General features: G+C 40.1%; 3 protein-coding genes across 3 annotated transcripts in view; 2 read left to right on the top strand and 1 right to left on the bottom strand.

Moving 5' to 3' along the window:
• LOC121698563 (transmembrane protein 131-like) overlaps nt 1–750 on the bottom strand; it is a 43,296-nt gene extending 42,546 nt beyond the window's left edge. Inside the window, exon 1 of the mRNA XM_042080762.1 lies at nt 579–750. Coding sequence (XP_041936696.1) covers nt 579–702 — 124 coding nt within the window. The 5' untranslated portion in view covers nt 703–750. The remainder of the gene's footprint in view (nt 1–578) is intronic.
• A 6,422-nt stretch (nt 751–7,172) lies between these two features.
• LOC121698121 (cyclic nucleotide-gated cation channel alpha-3-like) lies at nt 7,173–10,032 on the top strand. The gene is made up of 4 exons (XM_042079911.1): nt 7,173–7,304; nt 8,081–8,143; nt 8,989–9,141; nt 9,527–10,032. The coding sequence occupies exons 1-4, from the start codon at nt 7,210–7,212 to the stop codon at nt 9,588–9,590; spliced, it is 375 nt and encodes a 124-aa protein (XP_041935845.1). The 5' UTR covers nt 7,173–7,209; the 3' UTR covers nt 9,591–10,032.
• Nucleotides 10,033–10,431: 399 nt separating this feature from the next.
• LOC121698118 (cyclic nucleotide-gated channel cone photoreceptor subunit alpha-like) lies at nt 10,432–13,345 on the top strand. Its single transcript, XM_042079904.1, has 3 exons — nt 10,432–10,662; nt 10,874–10,980; nt 11,199–13,345. The coding sequence occupies exons 1-3, from the start codon at nt 10,460–10,462 to the stop codon at nt 12,593–12,595; spliced, it is 1,707 nt and encodes a 568-aa protein (XP_041935838.1). The 5' UTR covers nt 10,432–10,459; the 3' UTR covers nt 12,596–13,345.
• Nucleotides 13,346–13,567: the final 222 nt, after the last annotated feature.

The raw sequence follows: 13,567 nt of genomic DNA on the forward strand, positions 1-13,567 counted from the left end.
TGAAGTAACGTTTATATGTTCAATCTAAATCACCTACTTAAACCACCCGTGTTGACGAGGAATTACAGCGTAACCCTCCAACAACACACTGTGATGTTTCCCAACTTCAATGTATTCTGCACATGCACCACGTTTAGAATATGAAGTAGAGTAACGATGATCAATATAGCAACCTGCGGCCAATTTATCCGATGGCCAATATAATAGCTAGCTTAACGCTCGCTAGCTTACTTGCAGTGAAGCTATGCTTGCTTGCTGGCTTGCTTGCTTGCTAGCTAGCTACAATTATAAGCCCTGTCGTTCTCTACATATCGTTCCATACCATTTTGACCATTCAAACGCGACTCAAGCGACTGTACACTGATACCAGCACGATATAAAACCTTGCATATGGAAACTTGGATAATTATATTGATTGACACAAAGGCAATAGGCGTCTAGCCAGTGAATATAATGTTAAACCTTGTCAGCTAGCTAATGCGGCTAGCCAGGTAGCATAGCTAGTTGATCCAACACCGAGTTTTAAATACTGCCGCTGTTTTGTGCCATTTGCCAGATACAAACAAAAAAATACCAACCTTGCTTGTTTGCCCGCGCTACCTGAAAGATAGCAAAAAACAAAAGCTGAAAAAGCGGGAGGCATGTTGACTTTGTTCTCTGTGACAGCTTATTAGGACTCTGAGTTCTTTGCGCGTTCGCCATGCTGCCGCGTCTATGTGTATGTGTGTGTGTGTCCCTGTGTGTACGCTTAACCTTCGCCGCTCGCAGATATAAACATTAGCGAGCTGATCTCGCTCAGCCCGCACACTACACGAGTATCACTGCATCGGCACCACCTACATATGGTTCGGATTATAGCACAATTTTCTTTTCCTGATGGACATGACTGTGTTTACAGTACCAGATAAAGTGTAATTTTGTTTCCACTATGTTATCATTTGTGGAATTTAAGGTGCTTGTTATAACATTAGAACTTTATAATTCAGTGTAGCCTAAAGATTGAATAAACTCATAGCGACAAGTAGGTTATCATGATTCATGCAAGCAAATTGTAGCCTATTGTATTTTTCACACTGGAACTTAATAAAATAGTAGCCTATCTATCTGATAACAGCACTAAGGTTACAAGAGCCCAAGGTCTGATTTAAAAGTTACTTAATTATATTCACTGGCTATATTGACTGACATAATTATTAATAGTTCCACTAGGATAAATATCCTATAATTTGAATGAATCTCTATTGAAAATTGACACAAAATACAAACAAATGTTACTGAGCATTTCAGGTTGTTACTTCTCTTAACCCCAGAGGGCAGTGTTGTCTTTGTAAAACTCCGCTCAGCAAATAAAATCATCCAGTAGGCCTACCATGAGGTGATACTGACACCATATTTGGATGATAAATGGCTATGGAAGCAGTAGCCAGCAACACAGTTATTTTGACCATATGTAATAGATGGTATTAGTCGTTTTTAAAATAAAACAGACACAGAAAACTGCTTTGAGCAAATTGAATAAAAAATATAACTTTTATACCAGGCTACTCAACGTTCCAAACTTCAAGCAGCTGACAAGTTATTCCTTCATATTCATATTCTTCCATACTACAATGTCAGTAAGACAGCATTTTCTTTCTTTATATTCTTTTTTCTGTCATCTTAGGGTTAAGCCAAATTAAATTCCTGTATTACATAGCACCACCCCAGGGTGGGGGAATGGAATTGATTATACCAGGCCCTGTAGGGTAGAGGCTCTCAACATTTTTGGGGCTAAGGCACACTAAAGGTCAAACCAAAATGCCATGGCACATCTACTTAGGGTTATTACGATGAATGTCACATATATGTTACCAGGGGTATTCATTCTCATATGTCCATATTTCTGTTCTATACATACAGAGTGATCATGAGCAGAATAGAAAGGCAAATTAAAATATGACAGTATTCAGAGATTGGAAAAGGGTGTTGCCAAAGTTGTGCAAAGAGTCCCCAGATTGATCACTAGATGTGATTTTTTTTTTGTTGTTGCTGCTAGAGTAGGCAGGTGAAAAAAGTTGCTAAATCTGACATTTGCAATATATCCTAACAGCCGTGCTTATAGGTGGTAAGCTATGGCGAGCATGGCTAGAAGGAGTTACAAGACGGTACTCAGCTTCACATCATGAAATCAAACTGAGAATGGTAGCCCAGATTTATTTTTAAAAATTGTAAGTCTCTGACTACCTGAAATGTTTTTCAATTAAGAAGCTGTGTCATTGATGCATTTAGAAATACCCCTCTAGCCTATTTCATGAGCCTCAAAATCTCATTGGGTTCCTCAAAAAATCCACCAAAACACACCACACACCTCACAGAGGCGCTGCTGAAGGACACCATGGGCTCTGCCATGACAGCACTGGTCCATCCTCTGGGCCTTTTCTCCTTCTCATGATGCCACTACAACCTATGGAGCCATCATGGAGGACTGCACAGTAACCTATGGAGCCATCATGGAGGACTGCCCAGTCACAGAGGGTCCCATATAGAGGCATGGTGAGAATTTGGAGATGTCAGAATTCCTGTTGTTGAGAAGGTGCTAAGAAATGGCATAATATTATCAATATGCCAGGCTAGCAAACTATCAACTCTGGGTGTCAAAATTATATAGGCCCCTTGCGATCACACACATCTCTGTGATAGAAATTGATGTATAGGCCTATCTGCAGCATATGGATAGCACAAACTCCTCTGTAATTTCACTTCAACTGAGTGACGCATCAGGGGAAGGGTGCGTAACCATATCACCCAGGGGACAACCCTGTAAAGCATGAGTGCGCTAGGGAATTCATGCATTAATCAACAAATAGGGACTGTGAGATTAAATGAAGTCAAGCAAATGTCGGCCAGCCAATTATGAATACACATGGGCTCAACAATTAGTTGAGACTTAGCAACAACAACACCAAACAAGCTGCTGTCAAGAGATGATCACAATGTTCAACAAGCAGGGACCACAACAAGTTGGAGTCTGAAATAAAAAATTATCTCATCAAAAGGAGAAACAATCTTTCATATTCATTCATTCATTCATTCATTCAGCATTCATTCCACATCTTTGGCAACATTTTTTTCTTTTATATTATCTGCTTGTATTCTTTTGTATTATCTGTTGGGAGGATTGGGACGCAATTCATATTTTGATATAACATCCTCATAAACATGTTCACTGCTGTTCCACAGCTTTCATCATATTCAGACTGAAATTAAACATAAGCTCATCTTTCCTTTCAAAATCCAATAGGATCAGACAGTGGTACAAGGTATATTTCGTCAGATGAAAACATCACACTCCAGATCATCTCCTATAGGCCACCTGATCCACTGCTGACATGTGTCTTTGGTTTCAGGTTGAAGTGACATCAAAAGATTAGATCCAATCTCATTTGCTGTTGCTTATCCCTGCTAAAAGATGGACTGTGCCGTCTGGTAGCATAGCAAAGCCTTCTGGGTTGGCTTCAGAAACAGTGCAGTGCATTTCAAATGCAGTCTTATTTACTCTAAGTAAGTTTAAGAGAGGTTGGTAATGGGGCTGGTAGGGTTCAATTTTGGCATAATTTGTTGATGATGCAAGTATTAGTTAAGCATTCAACAGTAAGCCCAAACAAATCATGTTGCTTTAGGAATACTATAGACACAGATGACAATGTTAGACACAAAAAGCACAGTGGTCCTGAATCAATGTCATTACAACATCAAGTCATATGAAGGTGTTTGAGACATGTGATACTTTTCCCTCCTCATGACTTAACACCAAATACGGGAGAGGAACATTTTCAAAAGCATAAAGCACTTTGAAAGAAAGGGAAAGTATTGTCTATAGCAGTGCATTTTTCTGTGATCTGCTATTGTATATGCTATTTCCTCTCTATTGAAAAATCATGAGGCTGCTGGCTTCATGACAACATGGGTCATATGCATAGAAGAGGCATTTGCCACCTTTCACAAAGCCTACCCACGGTATATGGTAACATACAAGCTTGTTTAGACAGTTCTTACAGGCGGTGTGTGGTATCCACCACCCTGTTCTGTGTCTGTTCAGTGCCACACATGAATTTACTCTCCTCTAATGGTCTGACTCTACCTCTTTGGCTGTTTTAAGTCCTGCATGAGAAGTGCTTAACACCACATCCAGGGAAAAGTATTAGGTGGCTCAGGGACACACTTAGGCTAAACTAAGATTAGGAGCTCCAGCCACTGTTCTCCAGATTGCTGGGAGGGATTGCCCCTGCCCTGGGGGTGGGCTCTCTTACCGAGCACGAGTGGGTGAGAGCTCCTTCTGGAAAGGTGTGCACAACCCTTTCTGACTTGCTGCACATTTTCAAAAGCATCCAACAATACCGTCTGTCTTGTTTTGGATATCCAAGGCAACAGATGATGCATGGGGGTGGAGGGTTAGTGTCTCTGTTAATGCCAGGGGTTGTCTGACCTGAGAAAAACTGACTTGGTTATTGGTTGACACTCTGGAATAACAGACTAGTCTGTAACATGCAGTGTAATTTGGTAATAACAAACGTTCTAGTAATAACAAATGTAATAACAAAGATAATGTCACAAAATGTTATCACTTATGAAATTGTATTACACTGTCAAATGTAAATACGGTGAGGAAATAGTTAAATGAATATGTGCACATAAGTATCAATATTTTCCCCAGAAGGGGATAATATTCTGGAATCCCTCTATCAGTAGAAAATATTTGAAAACATTAATGACTGAATAATTGAGAATTATGTTTGTTAGTTAGCCTACAGTTAACCTACTAAGCCTCATGCAAAATATTTGTTCATAATAAGTGAACGACATGTAATGCATCCATTCAGCTCATGTACACATCCATGCTGATATGACCAACTGTTTGAGAAGACACACTAGGCCTACAGCATGCACAGAGGGAGGTGCGTGACAAATCGCATTTTGAATTGGAGGAGGGAGGAGGAAACGCCAACCGTTACTCATCGGGGAGCTGTTCGCGTTCAGTGGTGCTGATATTGTCCGATACTTTTAAAAAGCAAATTAACTGTGTTATTGATATGGGGATTTCACTGCAGAGAAGATGTTGTAATTTTTGAATTAAGTGGAAGTAAATGTATGTGAAGAAACACGAGATTGTGACTGTTCAAAATGGGATTACTTCAAGGTGCATGAAAGGATTTTGAACTAAACTCTTCACCTAATTGGCAAAGGAGACAAAAGGAAAGAAGCGGTTTTATGGTCGACATCAAGGTAACAAAGTAGCCTAAACCCTTTTTCCTGTCAAGATATTTTAAAAACGTGGAAAAAACAGATATTGCTTCTTGCTTTATAAGCTAGCTTGCGTTTCGCATACCTTGCCGTTACACCAAACAAAACCAAACAAATCAGAGAGAAGATCAAACATTTTATTTATTGCGTTGACTTTAAACGGTTGATGAAATGTCAACAGGTATGCCTCTAAAACGTTATGATTCAAGTTGAATGTTGGCTTTTATGTGTCTTCATTAACTTTCACAAGTAGGCCTAGCCTACCTACGTCTGGTCAGTTAACATTATATGGGTTTGCTGTATTCAAAGAGGGAAATAAAACAAGGGTTGAAACACAGCTGAATTCAATATGGCACTAAGCTTAATTAGCAAAACCTTAATTAATATTGACATGATTCATAATGGCTCCAGGTTTGTATCAACAGTTAGCCAATATCCAAAAACAAGATACTTGATAAGATAGCCTATGTTCACTGTTTACTTAATCTCTGCAAAGATTAGCATAAAGTACATGCATGCCATGCAATGTATGCAGCCATGGGTCAGAGGAGGTGAAGTATAATGGGGTTTACTGATCATTGTTATTAGACACGTGTGTGTAGACCTATTTGATATTTGAATGCATAATGCTGATGCATCCCCAGGCAGAGCCTTCCCAAGCACATTAGCCAGCATTGGTTCTGCTGTGTGCAGGTAATCCCATTAGTATAAGCTCTTTGAGTCCTGTACTCCTTAACAACCAGCCTACCCAGAGATAGACCTTTGCTATAATTAGAAAATTAAGAGTGAATCAGCTATATAAATATGGTGGGACAAAAATACACTGAAGAACAGAAGAAGAAAACGAAGAAGAAAAATCTGGAAAGTGCGGGTGATGGAGAAAATGAACGAACACATGGTTATTGTAGAAGATATCCAGTATAGAAGACACCTAGCCTAGCTATGTACACCTAGGGGACACTTCAAGAAGCCTATAGCTCACTCTATGTGTGTGGCACAATATTTCTGACCACGATTTAAGGGGGTGAGAGGTAAGGATGACATCAACCCACCTGACCCCGAGCCTGTTTGTTTCTGGGAGTGTTTATGTTTGTAGGCATAGCTCCCAGGCAGGAGAATCAAAAGGTTGAGAGTTGTTTAGCTTGGGCCATGGACAGACAAAGCTCAGTAATCTCTTGCAATCCTATTGCGATGCGTTGGACAAAATAGTAAGGCACACAGGGTTATACTTACCCATCCTCTTTTAGGCACTCAGAGTTATACTTACCCACCCTTTCAACTTCTGGTCAGCATCTGAGAACGTAGACTTAGTACACTATATTTAAAAATATTACCCCACCCCCAGGGCAGGGGCAATCCCTCCCAGCAATCTGGAGAACAGTGGCTGGAGCCCCCCCCCACCCCATAAAAGAATAACTCCATTTCAAGAATGAACAACAAAGACAACAACACAAAATCATCCATTATAGCTACACAATCTTAAGATATGAGACACAACTGTACAATGGCAACTTTCTGAATACCTCCTCTCTAGATATTTCTAGGACCTTCTAGGACCCTAGAGGTTTGCACAGTAGTAGTTTGGTGTCATGGAAGTATGGTATTGTAGAGGTTCCATATCATATCATAACAATCATAACATCAAGTCAACTGGATTAAATCTATTTCAATGTGTGTCAACAACGTAAAAGCCCGTTTTTGAAGTATCACAGCAAACACTTTTGTAAATACTCAAGGGTGTGTACTGTACTTCCTGTCCTCTCCTTAGTCTGTAGCTGACCAGGGTCATCTTTTCAACCTGAAAAGGTGAATTTCCAACCTGTTCACATTATAAAGTTGTGTGTATTTGGACTACTGTACACACCACTTTTCTCACCTACAGGCTTCCCTGAACAGCCGAAGCAGGCGGCTGGCCTAGAGCAAGAAGCCATGCCAAAGATCTGCACCCAGCAGTCCTCTCCCTCCCCTATGTCACCCGACACACGTGAACGTGACCTGGACCAGCTTGAGAGCGGCGAAGAGAGGTTAGAGAACTTAAACACGTGTGTCTGTGGGGGCATACACACAGACACACACTTCTTCATACACACACAGAAGATATTGTATAGATTTATGTGAAATACTCTTCAAGGCAATATACCAAGCCAGTGTTACATGATCCAAGATATTCGTGTTAACGTGAGTGAGTGTTGATTCTATTCAGGCATGTTCTTATGTACCTATAATTTTATGACTAACTATGATATTGTATGTAGACTGAATATCAGACTTACAATTGATACATGACAAGAGTGTTCAAATTCTCAGAGAGTACCTTTTAAATGTTCTCTTCTCTTTTTGCATTATTTGAACTCCTACAGTCACTGTCTTGTAGCCCTTTTCTTTTCACCTTAGGTCATTTCTTTGTTTATTGTGCTTAAGCACTTTATTGTGAAGCACTTTGGTGTGTCTCAGCCGTCTGTAAATGCGCTATGGAAATAAAAATGGACTTGACTTGACTCCCCTCCCAACACTTCAAGCCAGCACACCTTTAACATGCACTTCCCATGCACCTCCTTTTCTTACCTCCCCTACCTCCTTCATCTTCTACCACTATCTCCTTCGACTATACTTCACTAGTACTTAACCTTCTGCACTCTCATTCTCTGGTAATAGCATTTATTGTTGTTGTATTAATTGTTACCTAAGGTGTCCTTTGCAATGTAGCTTGAATGTTATTTTTGATTGTTGTAAGTGGCTTTGGATAAAAGGGTCTGCTAAATGAATGTAAATGTAATGTTAATGTCATGTTCTTTATTAGGGAATATGAGGATCTACCATGGTCTCAACAAGACTCGTTTAGTGGCACAGGAGCCATGGGCAGGTAAGATGACAGTTACACAATGACATACTTTAATGGCTTTCAGTGTTTCACTTCGCTCAATCTATCTTTTTTACTCGATCAGCTTTTATGCTGTTAGTCGTTGATTAAAAAGGCATTAGTGAAGTTGCAGTACATGAAGAATGAGGAAGCTGAAGCGCATGAAGCATACAGAAATTGACAATTAAATAATATATGATCATTTAACTTAACAAGATATGTACTTTATTTATAATGGAATGAGAGGTGTCTTACTGGGCTCAGAATATTTGAAAACAGATTATTCACTGTTGGAAACTGTTAAATGCTAGCGTCGTTGTGCCCTGGTGCAGTTATTTAGATTTTAGGCATTACGCAAATACCTAACTCATTAATGTAGTATTCCATCAAATAGATTAGGCATACTCTCAAGTGCCTTTTTCTTATATTCACATAAAACATTAGCCAGGCATGGTGAGGTGAGGTGATTATGGCTGGATGATGGAGTGGGAGGAGGGGAGGGAGTAACAAAGAGAATAGATGAGAATAGATTTTTTTTGTATTTGGTGGTGGTGGTGGTGGGGGGGGGGGGGGTATGATTTGAAATGCATAGGTTAGAATATGATGAGAGAATTTTAAAGTAGTTGAAGAAATACTTAAATCGATGGTATGATGTTTCTTTGGAACTGGACTTTCATGAAAAAAGATTAATTTGAAGGGTGGGGGGTATGTTATTTGAAAATTACAGATCATGATTATGATTGTATGTAGTATGATTATTACATAGAATGTTATACTATTTACTGATGTAATGAAAGATGTCTGCTTTAGAACCAGCTAAAGCCTTTATCTCTGCTTTGAATCATAAGAGTGTCGCGTTTCGTGCACATGGTCCAAGGCTGGATGTCCTCAGGCCAAGAGGACGGGAGGCGCACCTCCATCATGGAGCACTCCCAGGAGGAGGAGTTCCAGGAGACCTGCACCGAGACCAGAGAACAGGCCCTCCACTTACGCAGGAGAAAGTGAGTCTGCCCATACCAGAGAGCTGCTTGGTTTTTAGCTGGTGACAGTAGCCATGTTACTGTGTGTGTGTGAATGTGAGGCAGTAACTTGTAAAGCACTTTGAATGTTCTGTGGAGTAGGAAAGCGCTATATAAATGCAGTCCATAATTGATGATAGAGGGATAATGCACTTGTTTCTTTATGTAGTGCAAACTGAGATTCAGCAAGGCAAGATTGCTGTTGTATTTTTGTATCATATCATGGACTGAAATTGACCCTAAAAATATTTCTGTGTATTTAGGTGATTTACACTAAATCCTAACAGGAAGAAAATGAAGATATGCCATCATTTGTTGTCATTATACTTAAATGTTAAATTGAACCCTTTATATCTCTCCTTTCCAGTCATGTCAGCCAATGGCCTCTTGCCACCTATAATATGAACAACTGCAACAACACAGACGAGTAAGTAAAATCACCATAATCGGAAATAAATTGTTGTTTGATGATTGTCTTGTCAATCATCCCAATGTGCTACTGCATCTGTCTTCAAGGCTTCAAGTTTACAATGAATTCAAAGCGAGAGTATCACTGCCCCCTACTGGCTGAAATCTTTAGTGTCGATTGTCACTTTGAGGAGAGTCGATGTCTATGGCTGTTTGGATGGTCTTTTTTTGCTTAGGAAGGTCCCTAGTGAAAGATTTGATGATAAGAGCTGTTTGGATTCTCTAAATGCTTAGGAAAGGTGCTTAGATACTTCCTTTCAGATCCCCTTTAGCAATAAGGTACACTGAACATCCAAACACAGTCATGTGGCTTCTGGTGTAAATTTGAGCCTTTCCTGTATCTGTACAAACTGTAATTTGTTTTGTCAGTCCTCAGACTATATCAGAATACAAGATTAATATATGTTGTGTCTGAATGAATGTTTGGTCATCCTTGTCTATAGCAAAAAAGATGACAAAAAAGATGAAATAAAGAAAGATGAGAAAAAGGATGAAAAAGACGAGAAGAAAGATGAGAAGAAAGACGAGAAGAAAGATGAGAAGAAAGACGAGAAGAAAGATGAGAAGAAAGATGAGAAGAAAGACGAGAAGAAAGATGAGAAGAAGGATGACAAGAAAGATGACAAAAAGGATGATAAAAAGAAAGAAGAACCTCCGTAAGTATAGACCCTTTCATCAATAAAAACAAAAACAATGCTTGAACATTCTATTTGGGCCCCAATCTACTTCCTCTGCATTAAGATAACATATGGAATGTTAAAAAGGAAGTCTTGTGGGGCCAACTATGATGCTGATAATGGAACTCTCTTGAAAGGGTCTATAGCAGTAGAGAATGACGCAGAACAAAGAGCAACCTCTTAAGCATGTAGTAAAAAATAACTTTTCAGTCAGTTCCACTGATTATTTTAACATTGTTTTGATTTTGTGTTTTAGGAAGGAATACTGGATTATGGATCCTTCCACAGACTTGTACTACCGCTGGCTAACAATAGTTGCTGTTCCAGCATTTTACAATTTGATGTTGCTCATCACAAGGTTTACCTTCAGATCATGTTTTAATGTATTTAAATTTGTTCATGCACAATAGCACATAATGATGTTCGTAAAAGGAAAAAAATCTATTCTAAGGCCAAGAAGATAAATCTGATCACTTGTAACAATTAAGTGAGAGATATTTCAGAAATATTTGAAGGTAGTGTTATTTTTTCCAGGTTCCAAAGTGTCTAACAATCTTATGTTTCCACAGGGCTTGCTTTAATGAACTACAACAACGCAATACCTACCTTTGGATTGCTCTTGACTACACAGCAGATGCAATCTACTACATGGACACTTTTGTGAGATCAAGGACAGGTAAAAAAAAAGAAATTTCAGTTGAGCATTCACTATGAGGACCCAGGTTTGAGGTCAGGCCTAAGGCCATTTCTCAGTCTCACTCCCCATCTCTCTCCCACTCATTCCTGTCTTCTCCACTGTCCTATCAATAAATGCCAAAAAAGCCCATAAATAAACCTTTAACAAGAATATACATGAGTATGAGTATAACTACAACTGCTTGTTATCTTTCACAGGTTTCTTGGAACAAGGCCTGTTAGTGAAAGATATAGCAAAGCTAAAAGAACACTACAAAGGAACACCACAGTTCAAATACGACATGATATCAATGCTCCCAACTGACGTACTTATGATTTACATGGGCTATGACAATCCTGAGGTTCGTTTCAACCGTCTGTTCAAAATGGCAAGGCTCTTTGAGTTTTTTGACCGGACTGAGACCAGAACCAACTATCCTAACATTTTCCGTATCAGTAACCTTGTGTTGTACATCTTGATCATCATACACTGGAACGCCTGCATTTTTTACGCCATCTCCAAAATCCTCGGCTTCGGCTCAGACACTTGGGTCTACCCCAACATCAGCCACCCTGAGTATGGCCGACTTGCCAGAAAGTACATCTACTGTCTCTACTGGTCCACCCTCACCCTTACCACAATTGGAGAGACGCCACCGCCTGTGAGGGATATCGAGTACCTCTTTGTTGTTGCTGACTTCCTGATCGGTGTGCTGATCTTCGCCACCATTGTCGGTAATGTCGGTGCCATGATTTCCAACATGAATGCTTCCCGCGCCGAGTTCCAGGCAAAGATCGACTCCATCAAGCAGTACATGCAGTTCCGTAAAGTCACCAAAGACCTGGAGGCCCGGGTGGTCAAGTGGTTTGACTACCTCTGGACAGAGAAGAAGACCTGTGATGAGAAGGAGGTGCTCAAGAACCTTCCTGACAAGCTGAAGGCCGAGATCGCCATTAACGTACACATGGACACCCTCCGTAAAGTGCGCATCTTCCAGGACTGTGAGGTTGGTCTGCTCATCGAGTTGGTGCTAAAGCTTCAACCACAGGTGTTCAGCCCTGGTGACTACATCTGTAAGAAAGGAGATATTGGACGCGAGATGTACATCATCAAGGAGGGCAAGCTGGCTGTGGTGGCAGACGATGGGGTGACACAGTTTGTTGTGTTGAGTGATGGGGCCTACTTTGGCGAGATCAGTATCCTCGGTATCAAGGGCAGTAAAGCTGGCAACAGGCGAACGGCCAACATCCGAAGCGTGGGCTACTCCGACCTCTTTGCCCTCTCCAAGGACGACCTCATGGAGGCACTCCTGGAGTACCCCGAAACCAAGAAGGCCATCGCGGAGAAGGGGACAGCCATCCTGATGAAGGACAACCTGATCGACTTGGAGGCGGCCAATGCAGCCGGAGACCCCAAAGACATGGAGGAGAAGATCGACCAACTGGAGAACAATCTGGAGGTCATGACCGCCAAGCTGAAGAAGCTGATGGTCGACTGGTCCGCCGGTCAGTGCAGACTCAAGCAGAGGATCACCAACATGGAGGCCAGGTGCAAAAATCTGAGGGAGGAGGATCTCTCAGAAGTTGTAGCAGACAAGAAGGAAGAAAAGAAATAGACTTGCACAGTATTACAATAACATGCCTATATACCATACTATACCAAAAAAGGATCATAAGGGCATTTATTTTTTCTTTTTGAGTTATTCACCTAATATAGCAGGGCTACCTTCCAAATGAACTGTATGTATAAAAAATATACTATGTATTGATACTCATAGTGGAAAGGCTGTGAAGAACAGAATGTGTGTGGACTTTTCCTCTTCTTTTTAAACCAAGGACTGCATCTGAGTTTAATACAGCACTGGCATGCTGTTTGTGAATCATTCAGATTCACCATACTTTGTTTGTTTGAGAGTAAAAACAAAACACCTGATCTTCAGTGATGTACTTGATGCTTCGCATCAGCAACATTTGAAGTTCACCTGTCAGAATGTGGTCCATAATCTGTTGTTTATACTCTTGTAAATGTACATTTTCAATGAATAAAAGCTGCTTTGACAGTTGAAATACATTGCACTCTCCCACTATTGCTTGTGAATTAAGATAAGCAGGTGGTCCAACACAATTTTTGAATCTGGATTCTTTGGTCACTTCCAATTCACACGTATATATGACTATATACAGTATATACAGTCTATGAGTAGCATTATAGATAACATAGAATACCTTGGAGACTTGAGTAATTCCAGAATGTCTACTACATTCTGGAATTTGTCTTTGACATTGGGAGATGAACCATATTTTACCAGATTTAAGCTTGAGGTTCATTTTGACTAGACAAGAACTTCAGTCAATCAGTTGAAAAATATGCAGCTATGGCAATGATAAACATTGCCAATCACAATTTGTATTAAAGAAAGGGATAACTAATCTTCCAAATGACCAGTAAACAAACACACACACACTAATTGAGTATACTAAATACGATGCCCCAAAATAGTATACAAAAATGTGAATTGGGACTGCTGACTATTGACCCTGAGGATTTAAGGTATCCATGAGAAAGTGTCTGCAGTAATGCATATAAC

This window comes from Alosa sapidissima, chromosome 23, assembly GCF_018492685.1.
Source record: "Alosa sapidissima isolate fAloSap1 chromosome 23, fAloSap1.pri, whole genome shotgun sequence".
NCBI lineage: Eukaryota > Metazoa > Chordata > Actinopteri > Clupeiformes > Clupeidae > Alosa > Alosa sapidissima.